The 13,948-nt window shown below is 38.0% G+C and overlaps 1 protein-coding gene across 2 annotated transcripts in view; it reads left to right on the top strand.

Annotated features, from left to right (window-relative positions):
* Nucleotides 1-6,287: 6,287 nt before the first annotated feature.
* Nucleotides 6,288-13,948, top strand: part of LOC311145388 (homeobox protein Meis2-like) — a 79,199-nt gene continuing 71,538 nt past the window's right edge. The window contains exons 1-7 of one of the 2 annotated variants that reach the window (XM_084181611.1): nt 6,288-6,313; nt 7,332-7,785; nt 8,339-8,568; nt 9,355-9,496; nt 9,878-9,928; nt 10,594-10,644; nt 11,249-11,398. In XM_084181611.1, the coding sequence (XP_084037737.1) occupies nt 7,774-7,785; nt 8,339-8,568; nt 9,355-9,496; nt 9,878-9,928; nt 10,594-10,644; nt 11,249-11,398 (636 nt within the window). In that variant the 5' untranslated portion in view covers nt 6,288-6,313; nt 7,332-7,773. Of the gene's footprint in view, nt 6,314-7,194; nt 7,786-8,338; nt 8,569-9,354; nt 9,497-9,877; nt 9,929-10,593; nt 10,645-11,248; nt 11,399-13,948 lie in introns of those variants that run through there. The other variant, XM_084181610.1, reaches the window with a different exon arrangement.

Below are 13,948 nucleotides of genomic sequence, written 5' to 3'. Positions count from 1 at the left end.
TACACAGGACCCTCACTGCATTCAGAGCAGTCAGAGACTGAGAGACCAAACTCTTGGATTAATATGTGACCTTTCACTAGTTACATCATGAAGCCTCTTGAATTTCTTAATAGCTATTTTAATCACTTCGGGTTGTCTTTAGGTGAGCAGCAATGTCAATAGTTTGTTTCAATTGGTTTTATTCCAAACCTATACCTTTAATCAAAATTCGAACAATGCGGTGCTCCACTGTAGGATCTGTAAGTCTACACCCGGCTTATGTGAAATTCAAATAAACCACAGAACAATCTAGAACGCAATAAAGAATACATAAAATGTCATGACACCACAACACCATATCATCAATTATAAAACACGCATATTTATTAATTGTATCAAAACTTTAAGGGCAGATACAAATACACACAAAGATACCTCCGAATCTTTTCAAGCAACACTTGACTGTTGAGCTTGCTATACTACACGTATTTATCAGCATGTAGGGCACTTGAAGTTTACACACATGGGAGAGTAAACAATGATGGTCCAGGTGGCTCAACTGGAGACATAACATTTAACATTACCCAAGAACATTATTCAAGATTTTTGAGTTAACTAAATGTATTAAATGTTCATATTTATTACGAAAGCCTATTCAATAGTGTTTATAGAACAACAGAGTAGTGTTTCTCATCATTTCACTTTCATCTCTAGTCAGTCTTTCACTATAGCCTACATAGCCTAAATGTAATGCAGCTGTAACCTATATGACTCGAACTCCCCACCCTGGTGGAAACAACCACTCCTGCCCCTCTTTCAGTTCAACTACATTCCTATTGTACAACATAAAGAATCTCACAAATGTAAGTTGAAAAATATTTCATAAAGTAGCAGGGCAATAGGCTAGTATATGACAGATGAACATACACATTTATCAAAATGTAAAACTCCCTCTTGTTTAACGTTTCTTATTGACCACTACACAAAAGTTCCATAACTGGTCCATAATTGTTAAGATGTATAGACACATATGGGGGCTATATTCACCTGCCTTTTGATAAGACAATTTGGCGAGTTGAAAAATATTTCCAAGCCCATGAAGGCAGATCCATCTGAAAGTAGCCTACAGTATGTCACTTTCACAAAATGTTCCTGTAGGAAAACTATAATTAATAGTGTTGCATTATATAGCAAGTAGTGACTTTTCAACCAAGTAAAAGACAATAAAACATTTCTACAGGCTATAACTCGTAACTCGTAAATAGCGTATATATAAAATAGCATTGAACAATTTCAAGAAGAAAACTTTGCAAACATCGACTTTTTACGCATAGGCTGCATTACGTGGATGGCCTATTCTCACACTTGAACACAACTGTAGGTCTGCAAGTAGCTAAATCCATAGTGGGGTTTTCGTGCGGTGTCAGAAGCTTGCGTTAAGATAAGATATGGTTATCTGTTTAGTTGGATGTGTGTCTGACAGACATTCCGAGGTTTAAAGCTGCATGCCTAATTATGAATCTTGACACGTCTGCCATCAAGGCTGGCATAAAAACATCTCCAATTGTCCAGAGGGCAACCGAACACATTCTATTTGCGTTCTTGATTATTCTGTCCAATTGAATTCAATTTCGGGGCATGATGAAACCATCAAAATGTAACAGTTAAATTTTTCCCCTCTGTACTGGACAAACAACTCATGGGTGGAATTTATGTTAAGTTTAAAGTGGAGAGGGGAATTAATACAATTTAATAATGGCTTAAATAGACGGGGTAGTGTCTTTGGTGCCTAAAGCCATATTCCCCTTTGATCAGCTAGGGAGGGCGACTTTATTGGACATGTTTCTATTTCCAAATCCGCATAACACGCAACGATGCATGTATTTCCTATAATGTAGATAAGAAAGAGAGCGTTTGATATGTAATAAAGGTGTGCCCATAGCCTACTGCCTCTTTAAGCCCCTTAAGTCTGAGAAATGATGAGCGACAGAGGCACGGCGAGAGGGTCAGCGCTATTAACTTCTCGGTTTCTCGGACTCCACTTAAACTTCTCTCTATTACATGTCGTAATGTGGGGAGATGGGCCTTTTACGTGTCCACCTCCTCAATCCTAAAATAAAAATTCATACTTGCCCCCCAATGTGCTCTGTAAACTGATAGTCTAGCTACACATTTCTTTATATCTGCTCAGACAGTTAGATACGAAGGGGACAATGACAAATTATTAGGCTATAGTTAGGCCACTCTTGCACACCCAGTGTTTCAGGATAAACACACAATACAAGCTCCTCAGCATCATTTGATGCATATGACTGTAGTCCTCGCCACGGTCACTAATCTCGCCATGCCTGGCTGAAACCGTGCTACGTCGGGAGGGATGTTCATTCAGCTCTCGGTAATGATCCAGACAACTACTACCTGCATGGAAAAAGTATGATAGCATGTTCTTGCAAGAAAACCTTAGTGTCCTTATGATAAATTGTGGTTGGTTTTGAAATTCGTTTCGGAGATATCAAAACAGTATGGCAAAATATAACCAACTTTGTATTCACCTTAAACATAACCAAATGTGTATTGACCTTGGGGGATTCTATTATATTATAATGGAAATAATAGAGTGACGCAACATGAATCTATTCGGACGATGTGGACGGGGAATAAATAATAGATTGCTGAGACATTCTAAAATATATTTATTTCACGAAATATGACAGTAATTCAAACGTGTTTATGTGAAAATAAATTTGACATATTTTTCAGATTTATGATAAGATTGAAACTGATTGCTTGTGATTTTGCTATTAATTTTACTTGACAACACTGTCAAATATTAGGCCTACATTAACGGATTGTAACAGTAATAATAACAGGCAAATAATAATAATAATAATAATAATAATAATAATAATAATAATAATAATAACAATAACAATAATAACAATAATAACAATAATAACAATAATAACAATAATATAATAATCAGAGCTTCATGTGTCATTTTTAATTACACCAGTTATCTATTTGGGGGGAGCTTTCATGTACAGAAAAACACCTTTGTGTAATTGCATTGAGGGATGAATGGCCTGTGTACCAGTAAATTCCTTTACATGAATTGAGTCAGAAACCATAACTAATGATGGTCCCAACTGCCTCACTGGGTTTCTCTATTTACTCATAATCTTTAGAAGAATAGTACAATTTTGGTTACAGTTTTGATATTACACATCACCCTGCGTGGTTCACATTTCACTCATAAAATAGTTTGGTGGGATACAAATTATGCTCGATATATTGATAACATAGGCATTCGAATCCATTCTCTTTCCTCACAAAATATTTTTCAAATAGGCCTATCTTCAATTGCACTTTAAAAACATATATGGTTAATATAAAAATGAATTCGTTATGATCACAATTTATAATGCATATTTTTCGTTGTCACGCAAATTAGATTTTTCATAAAGATTACCTATTTTTTTTATTAATTCTAAATAGTGGCGCAATTCAACGTTTGGCGTTTGTTCAATCCGCCAGATGTCGCTAGAGGAATGCATATTTTACGCATTAGGCATGTTAAGTGTCTTTGAGACAGATCCCACGGATTTTCAAGGGAGAACGCCACAGTTACGTTTTGTGTAGCTCCCGACCCCACCCCCTCTCTCTCACCCTACTCAGACACCAGAATCTGAGAATCGATAGAGGGGAAAATACGGCTTTGGAACTGAAGAAGTTACAGTTAGTCGCGAAACTTTGACAAGTATTTGAGTTGCTCATTCCACTTTCTGGGACCCTAGTCACATGTCACGTGGGGTCAGAAAGAGTTCAGCCTGGTGAGGTAATGCCGTATGTGTTGCATGAGGAAAACATTGACAGGGCCACTTATAAACAAAAAATACTTCACTGTTGATTATGTAAACACTGAGATAAACAAACCTATATAAATGAATAGTTAGTTAATAACTAGATTTTAACATATACATTCGACTATTGATATTGTCTGAACATCAATTGAACAAAAGCCTACTGTAAAACTTCAGAAAATTACCATAAGTCAAATATACCTGAACGCAATTCTGAATTATCTTTGTATTGACCTTTAGGTTACTGAAAGAGATGAGGGAACAGTGTTGGTTTTCTGTCCCCTTCAGAAAAGTCTATGATCTACTCTTATCTGTGGGCTTTCTATAGCCAACATTAGCTTTTCCTATTTGCATAATCTCAAATACTAAGGCTGGCCAACTCAGAACAAAGTAACAAACAAGATTAGGCCGATGTTATTTGTTCCTGTGGTTAAGCAGTGATTGTTTCTAAAGAAGTATTTAAGGTCACTAAGAGGATTTAAACCCCGATTCGTATCAGTGACCTTTTTGAAGGAATTAAATCAACAAAACATTTATCCATATTTAGCAACAAGCTAGGCTACCAGGCTAATTTAGAGGAAGCCATTGCATAGTGGAGATATTGGAGTCTGTTTTGAAATGGGAGTTTGGGGGTTACTTTTTTTTTTACAGTAGGTGCTCTTTTAGGATGTGACACGGAGTGGATCTTTAGCCTCGTGATTGTCTCAGTAGTGTTTTCCTTGAAATGGATCCGCTGCCCCCTAATGAATCCAAACGCAGCTGGCCATGTCCCACACGGACACCGAGAGCTTTAACCCTAAACTGACCTCAATTTGACACCACCAGATGAAATTTTACCGCCTGTTAATGCCATCTTCTGCAGAGGCAACGGATCCGCATGTTGACGGAGTTGCGCGTCTACTTGAACACAGATTTTGTTCATATGTATGAGTCCTTAACCTGAAAAGTCACACAATGGGAAATCCACTTATTGAAAATGTAATGCTAAACATAATGGGGACTTGGGCATGATGTGGGACACTTGAAAGGTCTTGGTTTGCAAACACTTGCATGTTTCCAAAACCATGAGAACATGTTTGAGGTATCCTCCATTTAATCTAGGCTATGTTCTATGTTTTATAAGGCTAATTTAATCGTATTATTAAATATGAATTAGCATTATATTAAGACTATTAAGTATTAGGATTGAAATACAATATCCAGAACGAGGATTAAGAGTGTATAAAAGTGCATTTATTGCCATAACTAAAATATAATGTCTCACTAACAGGATTCTGATTTATTTGATGTTTTTCAGATTTATGTTTGAATTGAATGCTGATAGAGGCTATATTTTGGATTCACCATTGCATTGCATTGTAATGAATAGCATGTTTTTAGCTTGTACCAAGAACTATAAGTAAAATACCTAAAATAAACTTCTTAAACATTTAAAATATTGTGTTATATACATTTTTAAAATATACAACTTTTGAATGTTCAAAAGGTTGAGGTACATTTTGGAAGAGCAAGGCTATTACATATAATCACCACCGCAATTTTCACAAGCTCTTCGAATGTTTACACCACCCGCCTTTAGGCCAAAATATATGCGACTGAATAATTTTATACATTTACTGTATAGCCCTAATCATATCAGCTACTTAGCCTGACTTTCCACAACTGCACTGTTGGAGAACCTTCCGTTTTACGAGACACAACAAAGGACATAATATGATTCACTTACCATGTTTGTCCGGAAGAAAAAGGCTAACGTTAGTGTACAGGTCATAGTGCACGATATCATTATAAGCAGTCGGGCTAATATCAAAAACCCATGTCTTCAAAAGCTCACGCAGCCAGCCCCTGGTTCTGTTCACAGAATGTAACAGCGGTCAGAGGTATTTGGAGACGATGCATACCGCTCTGCGCATAACACTGTAGTTCCTTCTCGGGCTATTGCACGTTGAACTGTCCACACGGCCGTTCGTCAACCCTGCAGTCCTACTTTTTCTTGTAGGGCTTCCCACCCCCTTATGCCAACAAACATAATTGTTGTCACGGTGCTTCATTTATTAAATATTTTTCAATTGCTATTTCTATTGTCATCCCAAGCAACCGTATGGCGCGTTTGTTTGTTGGGAGTATATTGACCTTACAGCTGAATCCAACCCACTAGCTCATCCAACCTATGAATGGTTAATTTCGACAACCACCAAAAATGTCACGGAGCCATAAATGTATCAATTTATGTGAAAACATATCAATATAACGATGATGCCATCTGCGCAAAAGTGTATATTATCATTGATGGAGCTAAATATTAAAAGGGATAGATGGCCTGTTTCGGTTTTGTGCGTAAAAAAGCTTGGGCTCAGGGAAAAAGGGCTATAGCCTCAGCGCAATCGATGGCCGGAGCGTTGCTCCTCCTCTAAACTTCAAACTCAAGACATGATTGATGATCTTGGGGAGCTTTGATAATTGACTACTCTGAGGTAAGGCACAGATTTCTATCGAGAGAGGGGATTGGACGAAAGAAACATACAAAATTACTTTCTCTACAAAAGCTTTTTCTTTTTGGAAAAGTTCATTCTGGACTGAGAAGGGGTGCGCCATATCGTTTAATTTTCTAAACAGCCCCGTTCATAATTAGCAGTACGATTAAAAGGTATTACCGAGATATTTCATACTAGGCACACCGGCTATAACCACAACACAAGATAACAAGTAAGCGTCATGCTCATAAATTAAACTCAAAACGAATCAGATATCTTTACAGTGTCATTATAGATGATTTGACTAGAGATCATGTTTTGATGGCTTGACGGATTCTTAGTTTAGAATATTTTGGAGTGAAAACAATAAGTATGAGTGGTGATATGTGAACAATAGGCTACTGTTCATTATTTGTCATATTTATGGTAACTTTTTTGACTCGTGAACCGTACGAGGTGCGACGCGTATTTCTTTCAGACGATTTGCTATAGTGAAACTAGAACAAGTTAGTCGTACACCTTAGCTCGGGCTTTTCCTACTCTTATTATACAGAGCTATAGGTCCGCGTTGGCATGTATAGGAAAACGCTTCTTCAGATCTAAACGCATTGCAGATGAACACAATAGGCTACTTCACTTTTTTGCTTTTCTTTTTGTCTCTCACTTATCGGCGAAGGGAATTGTCTGGGAGTGTAGAATCTGTGTTGTTTGGCTCCCCCCGTTAGGAGTTGAAGCCGTCCTCGTGCATACTCTGCATATCACAGGATTTGGTCTCTCCTCTCTTTCTGTAGCTGCTGTAGGACTGGCTATGGCCACCGCTACTTCCGGGTTCCGTCATTTCATTCTCCCGCGGATCAGCGCAGCAAACTGACTCTGTTCTATAAGCAAGCTAGCAGCCAACCTGCCAACACTCGCTGACACTCACTCATCTCAGACTGCGAGATAGACGAAATAGCTACGGGGAAAGGAAAGATCTGAATTGCAATCTCTTAATTTCTATTGCTTTTTCTTTTTACAGTAATAATAAAACAAGATAGCAATCTGGAGGCATAAAGAGGACGCGGACTTGCTGGATGAAAACGGGCTGAAAAGATTCATCCTCTCTTGAACATCATCACCAACCATCATTCATTCATTACCTTGACAACCCCTGGCTTTGATTGACAGCTGGAGTGGCAAAAAGCCACGAGACACGACAGTTTAGTTACATGCAGGTTGTTGATGGGCCGGTTGTAACCTTCAGTTTGGTGCTTGACATTTTTTTTTATTTTGGGGGGAAAGAGGAAAACAAGAAAAATTGCAAAACTCCTCCTGATGCTTCTGCTTGTACTCTACCACATAGGAGAATAGGAGAATTCGCAAAGTTGGTTGAAAAAGGAAGCTTACCACTAAATCACTTTCTAACCGGACTGGGATATTAAATATACGACACATCCAGGAGTTTATTGGAGCGCAGCCTGATGGCGCAAAGGGTAGGTTTTGAATCTTCAACACTTACCTATACAAATCCACTATAGGAGGGCCTCCATATCGCTATCCACTTGTCAGTGGCGGCTTATTTATAAAGTGTTCATATCTAAGCCGTTTTATTTGACATTTTTGCAGTAGGCTACCTTTACTCTTCAAGCGGAGTGAAAGCCTCTGCTTAACCGACGGTCTCCGCGGCATTCGTGGAGCAGTTTTTAAAGGGACTCCTAAGTAATTCGGTGTTTTGCCAAAGTAACCCACCTTCGGAGATTCAGAACCTAAAAATGTTTTTGGTAATTACAAATACAAACCTTATCAATGTATTAACTTGGTAGTTTAGCCATGGCGATTGCCTTTTCTGCCAAAGCAACAGGAATGGCACAAGGATTAGCCTACTTTTTTCAAATGCTGGTGTAGTAGCCTAGTTTCACTATATCGCTTTGACTATAGCCTACTATGACTTCAATAACATGTTACCTTATAACTAGCCTATACGTACATTTTGGCCACGTTACGCGTGAGTTTCTATCCTCTGACTTTGTTGTTGTTTTATTCCAGTACGATGAGCTGGCCCATTATGGTGGGATGGACGGAGTCGGGGTCCCGGCGTCTATGTACGGAGACCCGCATGCTCCACGGCCGCTACCCCAAGTCCATCACTTGAACCATGGACCACCGCTCCATGGCCAGCACTACGGTGCTCATGCACCCCATCCCAGCGTTATGCCCAACAGCATGGGCTCCGCTGTCAACGATGTTTTAAAGAGGGATAAAGATCAAATCTATGGGTAGGTGGACTATAATTACATACCTTATTATTAATCTATTTTACGCTTTCAGTGTGTTTTGACATATGAACGTTTTACTTGTTGCAAAAGTTAACCCAGCAAGGCCTAAATGCATTAGCAAGTTTACAAGAAGTGTAGTTTAGCTCAAGTATTATTTTATGATTTTGGAAAAAGTATTGTCAAAACCTAGATAGAGGTTTATGTTTATCAGTCATCTGATATTATCACAACTTACATTTAAAAAATAATATGGATAACCATTATAGTATACAATTAAAACTAAACAGATAGAAGGATGCATCTTATTGGCCCATTGTAACAAGGGCATAAACACAGACTGCAACGTATGGTTATGGCTACTTCTAAACAAGTTGATAGGTCCGAGTTTATATTTGGTATAATCCCCAAAACATTATAATAGTCAGCACTAATGCGTTAGTGTCCGTGCGTAAAATGCATTGGAAAAATTTAGGACAAATAGTGTAATTTGTAAACAATGCATTTTGCCATTAATGTGCACATAGCTTATTCATAAAATGTTTACAAAGTAGGCTAATGCCATGGATGAATTTGAAGAGACATTTAAAATGTTATCTCAGTCAAAACCTTGGAAAGTATAGTAGTTGAAATTATTCCTGACAAATTCTTCACTATTTACACTCCTTGGCATCCTTAGTTTTACTTAAAACTTTAACTTGCTATGTCGCGGTGTGATTAGCTTGTATTAAGCCTGTGTGGAGGAGCTGGCTGCCGGTTTGTGCTCAGGCTCTGTTTCCCCTCTTGCAGTCACCCATTATTCCCACTGCTCGCGTTGGTTTTTGAGAAGTGCGAGCTGGCGACGTGCACTCCGAGGGAGCCTGGGGTAGCAGGCGGCGATGTCTGCTCCTCCGACTCCTTCAACGAGGACATCGCAGTCTTTGCCAAACAGGTCACTTTTTATATTTTTTCTAAAAACCTAATAGGATTTTCCAAGTGCTCATGGCACACGTATCTTCTTGTTAACTTTTTACACATTTCACTTTTGGGATTTTTAAAGTTATAGTTGAACATTTTAAAATAAAAATTGTGTTTGTTAGGTTATATAATGTCGAAGTTAAAAAGCAAATTCACTGGTGATATTGACTCATTAATGTCTACACAACATGAAATACAAACATAATATAACTTTGAACTGTGTTTTATTTATTATACAACATTATTGCATTATTGCAAGTCAAATATATATTTTTTGGAATGGTTTCATGACTAAATGCACTCAACGCCTGTAAGAAGTAGTCGAATTAACCCTCCATCTTTGGTGTTATTCTAGGTCCGAGCAGAAAAACCTTTATTTTCATCAAATCCAGAGTTGGACAATTTGGTAAGCACTATGCACGACCGTTTGCCTTTCAATTCCCTTGTTGGTGTAACTGTTACTCCTACTTAGCTTGTTTTTTTTACTTAAACCATGCTCTTGTGTTCTCAGCATCGCAAAGTAAATATGTAAGGATTTGATGCAAAAGCACAACACAGATGTTAGATAGGTTTCTTTGAAGTGAACAAGGGGAAGCTCTGAGGGGTCTCGAGTGGCACAGCATTACGCTGCCTACAGGAGGCCGAGAGGGAAGCCTCTGATTAGGCTAAAAAGCGCTGGGACTCTCACTGGGCGAATCCTGCGCCATGGTCACTCATTGGGAGCAATGGGGCTTCATTTGCCGCTTAAATCGCTGCCTATGTAGCCCACATCAATTGGCTCGGTTGACCAAATGTGTCTTGCCTAATTCAGTTGTTAGATAATCTTAACATTTTTATTTTCCAAATGTTAAATGAATAGCGAATACAGTATTACACACCACGATAAGTGTGGGAAGCATAACTTTGCTCGATAACCCCATAGCCTAAACTTCAGGAAAATGCAAGAGTGTGTTTTTGTTATATGAAGTGAAAATAACAATGTGTAGCCTTATGCTTACCATTCCATTATACTTTCATAATTTAAAGACACCAAAAATGTTGATTTTTATTGTTGTTTATTCCTGTTTTCAGATGATACAAGCCATACAAGTATTACGATTTCACCTTTTGGAATTAGAAAAGGTATTTTTTTTTTTTTTTTTTTTACAATTCATATTTTTATTGTGTGATTATAGTGTTTGAGACGTGATCAGCTTTAGATTCAGCATGTGGCCCTGTATTGACATAACTCGTATGGTAAGTAGCCTAGTTTGTTACACAAATGTGAAAGTTAGACAGTATTTTGCAGAAAATTAGTTGATATTGCGTGTGATGTAATACATTATTCAGAGAAAAATATTAATATTCAACTATTAAAATACTATAATGTTTAATTGTGATAAAGAGACTCATAAAATAATTCAGAGTGATTGGATTGAATTCACACTCTTGGGCCTTTACAATACACTGACCATATTGATAATGCTTTGACATTATTTGTATGCTAATATCACAGATTTGAAATCTGGAGATTTGGCACCAACTGGTTATTATATGTCGAGCTTACCCATGGTGTTTATTTTTTTCCGTTCGACTTGTTGCTCTGGTCTCAAGAGAATAATAAGCGCTGCAACAATTTCACTATTGTTTCCTTGCGCCGATAATGCCCCTAAATTGTAGGCTAGTTATTCTTGGACTGTCTGCACCGTTTCCCCATCTTTAATTTTTTTTTTTCTCCTTGTTCTAGGTGCACGAGCTCTGCGACAATTTTTGCCACCGGTACATCAGTTGTTTGAAAGGAAAAATGCCAATAGATCTAGTTATTGACGAGCGGGATGGAAGCTCGAAGTCAGACCACGAAGAGCTCTCAGGATCTTCGACCAACCTAGCCGATCACGTAAGTAATACGCTTTTCTATCGTTATAATAGTTTTATCAGAAAGTTATAGAGGCCTGTTACGGCGTCGTTGTTGTGAGTGCGTGTTGTTTGTTGTTGGTAATATTGAAGTAGACGTTTTCTAATGGTCATTTGTGACATTTTATTGTTGTTAGAATTGTTTCAAATGTGTTTTACTAACGGTGTAATTTGTTGACTATTTTACATGGTGTGAACTGTCATTATAGCCACCGTTTAGCCTGTGTTGTGCTATATGTCCTCAGCAGGAGGCCTGTTGGTGCTGTTGCATGCTGCAGATGCATTTGGGAAATCGATATTTTTAGGTCAAAAGTCAGTTGTGATACAAAGCAGTGAGTTATTGTTTTAGTCTTTTGATTAGGGGCATTCATGTGTGTATAATAACTGTTTGTGTGTGTGTGTGTGTGTGTGTGTGTGTGTGTGTGTGTGTGTGTGTGTGTGTGTGTGTGTGTTTGTGTGATAGAGAGCGTGTGTGTGACCGAAGGCGAGAGTGTGTGCATGTGTGTTATGTTTTTTGGGGGGAATATGGATAGTTTTTTAGTGGGGATATGGATTGTTGGACATTGAATGTGAAAGCGATTATCTGTTGCTCAGAATTACAATAGAATAGCACGTTTTTGGAGTGGACTAATGATAAAAAAGACAAGGGCATAATTTCGGGAGACAGTGTAAGAGACGATAATGATTTGGAGCGTGCGTAAAAAAGCTTTCGGATTTTGCTGCAGAAAGGGAGAAAGTGATAATCAGTATGGGCTACCATCAATGTCAAGTTCATAATGTGGTATTAGGCCTACCTCACGGCTTGGCAGTGCTGCAATGGCGTTACTTGCTGTTGATTTTAATGTGTTTAATTGTTTCTTATTGATCGCCCGGTGGTTTTGCTCTGCAGTGTCTCTCTCTCTCATCTGCACCCCAATTTTATGGCCTTGAGGCTCCATAATAATTAATTCAATTACATACACCTGAAGTACAGTGCCTTTAAATTTGAAGATTTATCCCGTGCCTTAAACACGCCTTTTCCGGTGTAAAAACGGGCGCTGCATATAATCGGTGCATTGTGTAAAGGCCTAACAGTTGATAATTCATTATTGATTTAATATCTGGGATCAGATCTAATATCCCTATTAAATAGGTTGTAGGGATGACGTTTTGGTGAATTCGGGGTGTGTATTTCGTGACAGAGTGACTGGTTTATATCTGAGCAGCACGAGCCCAAGCCTATTAGGAAGGAAAGCAGATTTAAGTGTTATTCAAAGTCACTGCGCTGCATCTGTTGGGTTTAGCTATAATAGCGGTTGATTCCCTTTGAATAGCCGGCGCGTTGTTCAGAGTTGCTAGTCAGAGTGCAATGCATAAGGTGAATTAAAACACAATTAACACCCTTAGCAAAGTGGGGCCGAGCAGCAGTTAAAAGCTCAATATTGTGGAGCTCCTCTCTAGAATAGGCGAAGTGTAGAAATGAGGCATTCTGTTGTTTATACTGAAGAGATTAGATAAACTAGCCTAGTTTGTTTCGTGGCAGATGGTTGATACTCAAGCCAATTTCCAATGTTCCCTCGCAATGTTTAGACCTAAGCAATTGTCATCGGGTCCACTTGTGATAAATATTAGTTTGATAATTAGCTAATTAAATATGTCAATAAAGAAAAATCAGAACCAGCAATAAACAAACTTGAAGGTGCATGACAAGTCATTTATCTTGGGGTCGTTTACACTGACCACTTCATTAGTTGTTTTATTTAGGTTGGAGCGATTTCTTTCTTTCTTGTGGCAGCAATGATAATTTTACTACAGCTAATTGTTGTGCTCAGCCTTACTAAAGCAGAAGGAGGTTGCTTATGCGTTTCTATACCTTGTTTACATTGCGACTATAGTGCTGAACTGTAGTGTGAAAATAGGCTAATAATGTACATGCTCTCAGATTATCTTTATTCAAATGTTTAAAAAAAGATGTGCACTGTAGCGTACACTGACAGTGTTACATTGTTATAAACGTAATGTGTACAGTGATAGGCTGATAATATATTTATTGTTGCATTTATATGTATCGATTTTTTTTTATACTTCTTGACAGTAGTGTCAAATGCAGTGCAAAATATAATTGCTGATATAAAAGTAAAAACAGTATGGCTCAAACTATGAAGAATACAGGATGCATACAACAGAAGAGTGTATATTCTAGTGCCCTGTGCTTAACCAGGCCCTAAAACACTGTAGTTAATGGCTATGTCCCCCACAGTATGCACACTCATTTCCATATCATATTTCAGTAGTTTGAGTTGTATATGCCTCAAATATGATGAGCAATAATATGAATGAACACAATATTGAAATCTGCGTATAGCAACACGTGTGTGTAGGCCTACTGTTGGGTTGCTGAGTTGCAGCTACACTTGTTTTGTTTTATTTATTTTATTATTATTTATTTTGCTTCTGTTTTATTATTCATTTCTATCCTCTCTTCTAGTTGGAGAGGGGAAGGCAATTTGATAGTTAGATATGCTAATTTATTTATTTAGAATCTCTCACGTCC

The sequence above is a fragment of the Coregonus lavaretus genome (genome assembly GCF_964263955.1).
Source record: "Coregonus lavaretus genome assembly, chromosome: 18".
Classification (NCBI taxonomy): domain Eukaryota; kingdom Metazoa; phylum Chordata; class Actinopteri; order Salmoniformes; family Salmonidae; genus Coregonus; species Coregonus lavaretus.
The sequence above is the reverse complement of the archived record's forward strand: the minus strand, read 5'-3'. Positions and strand labels throughout refer to the sequence as shown.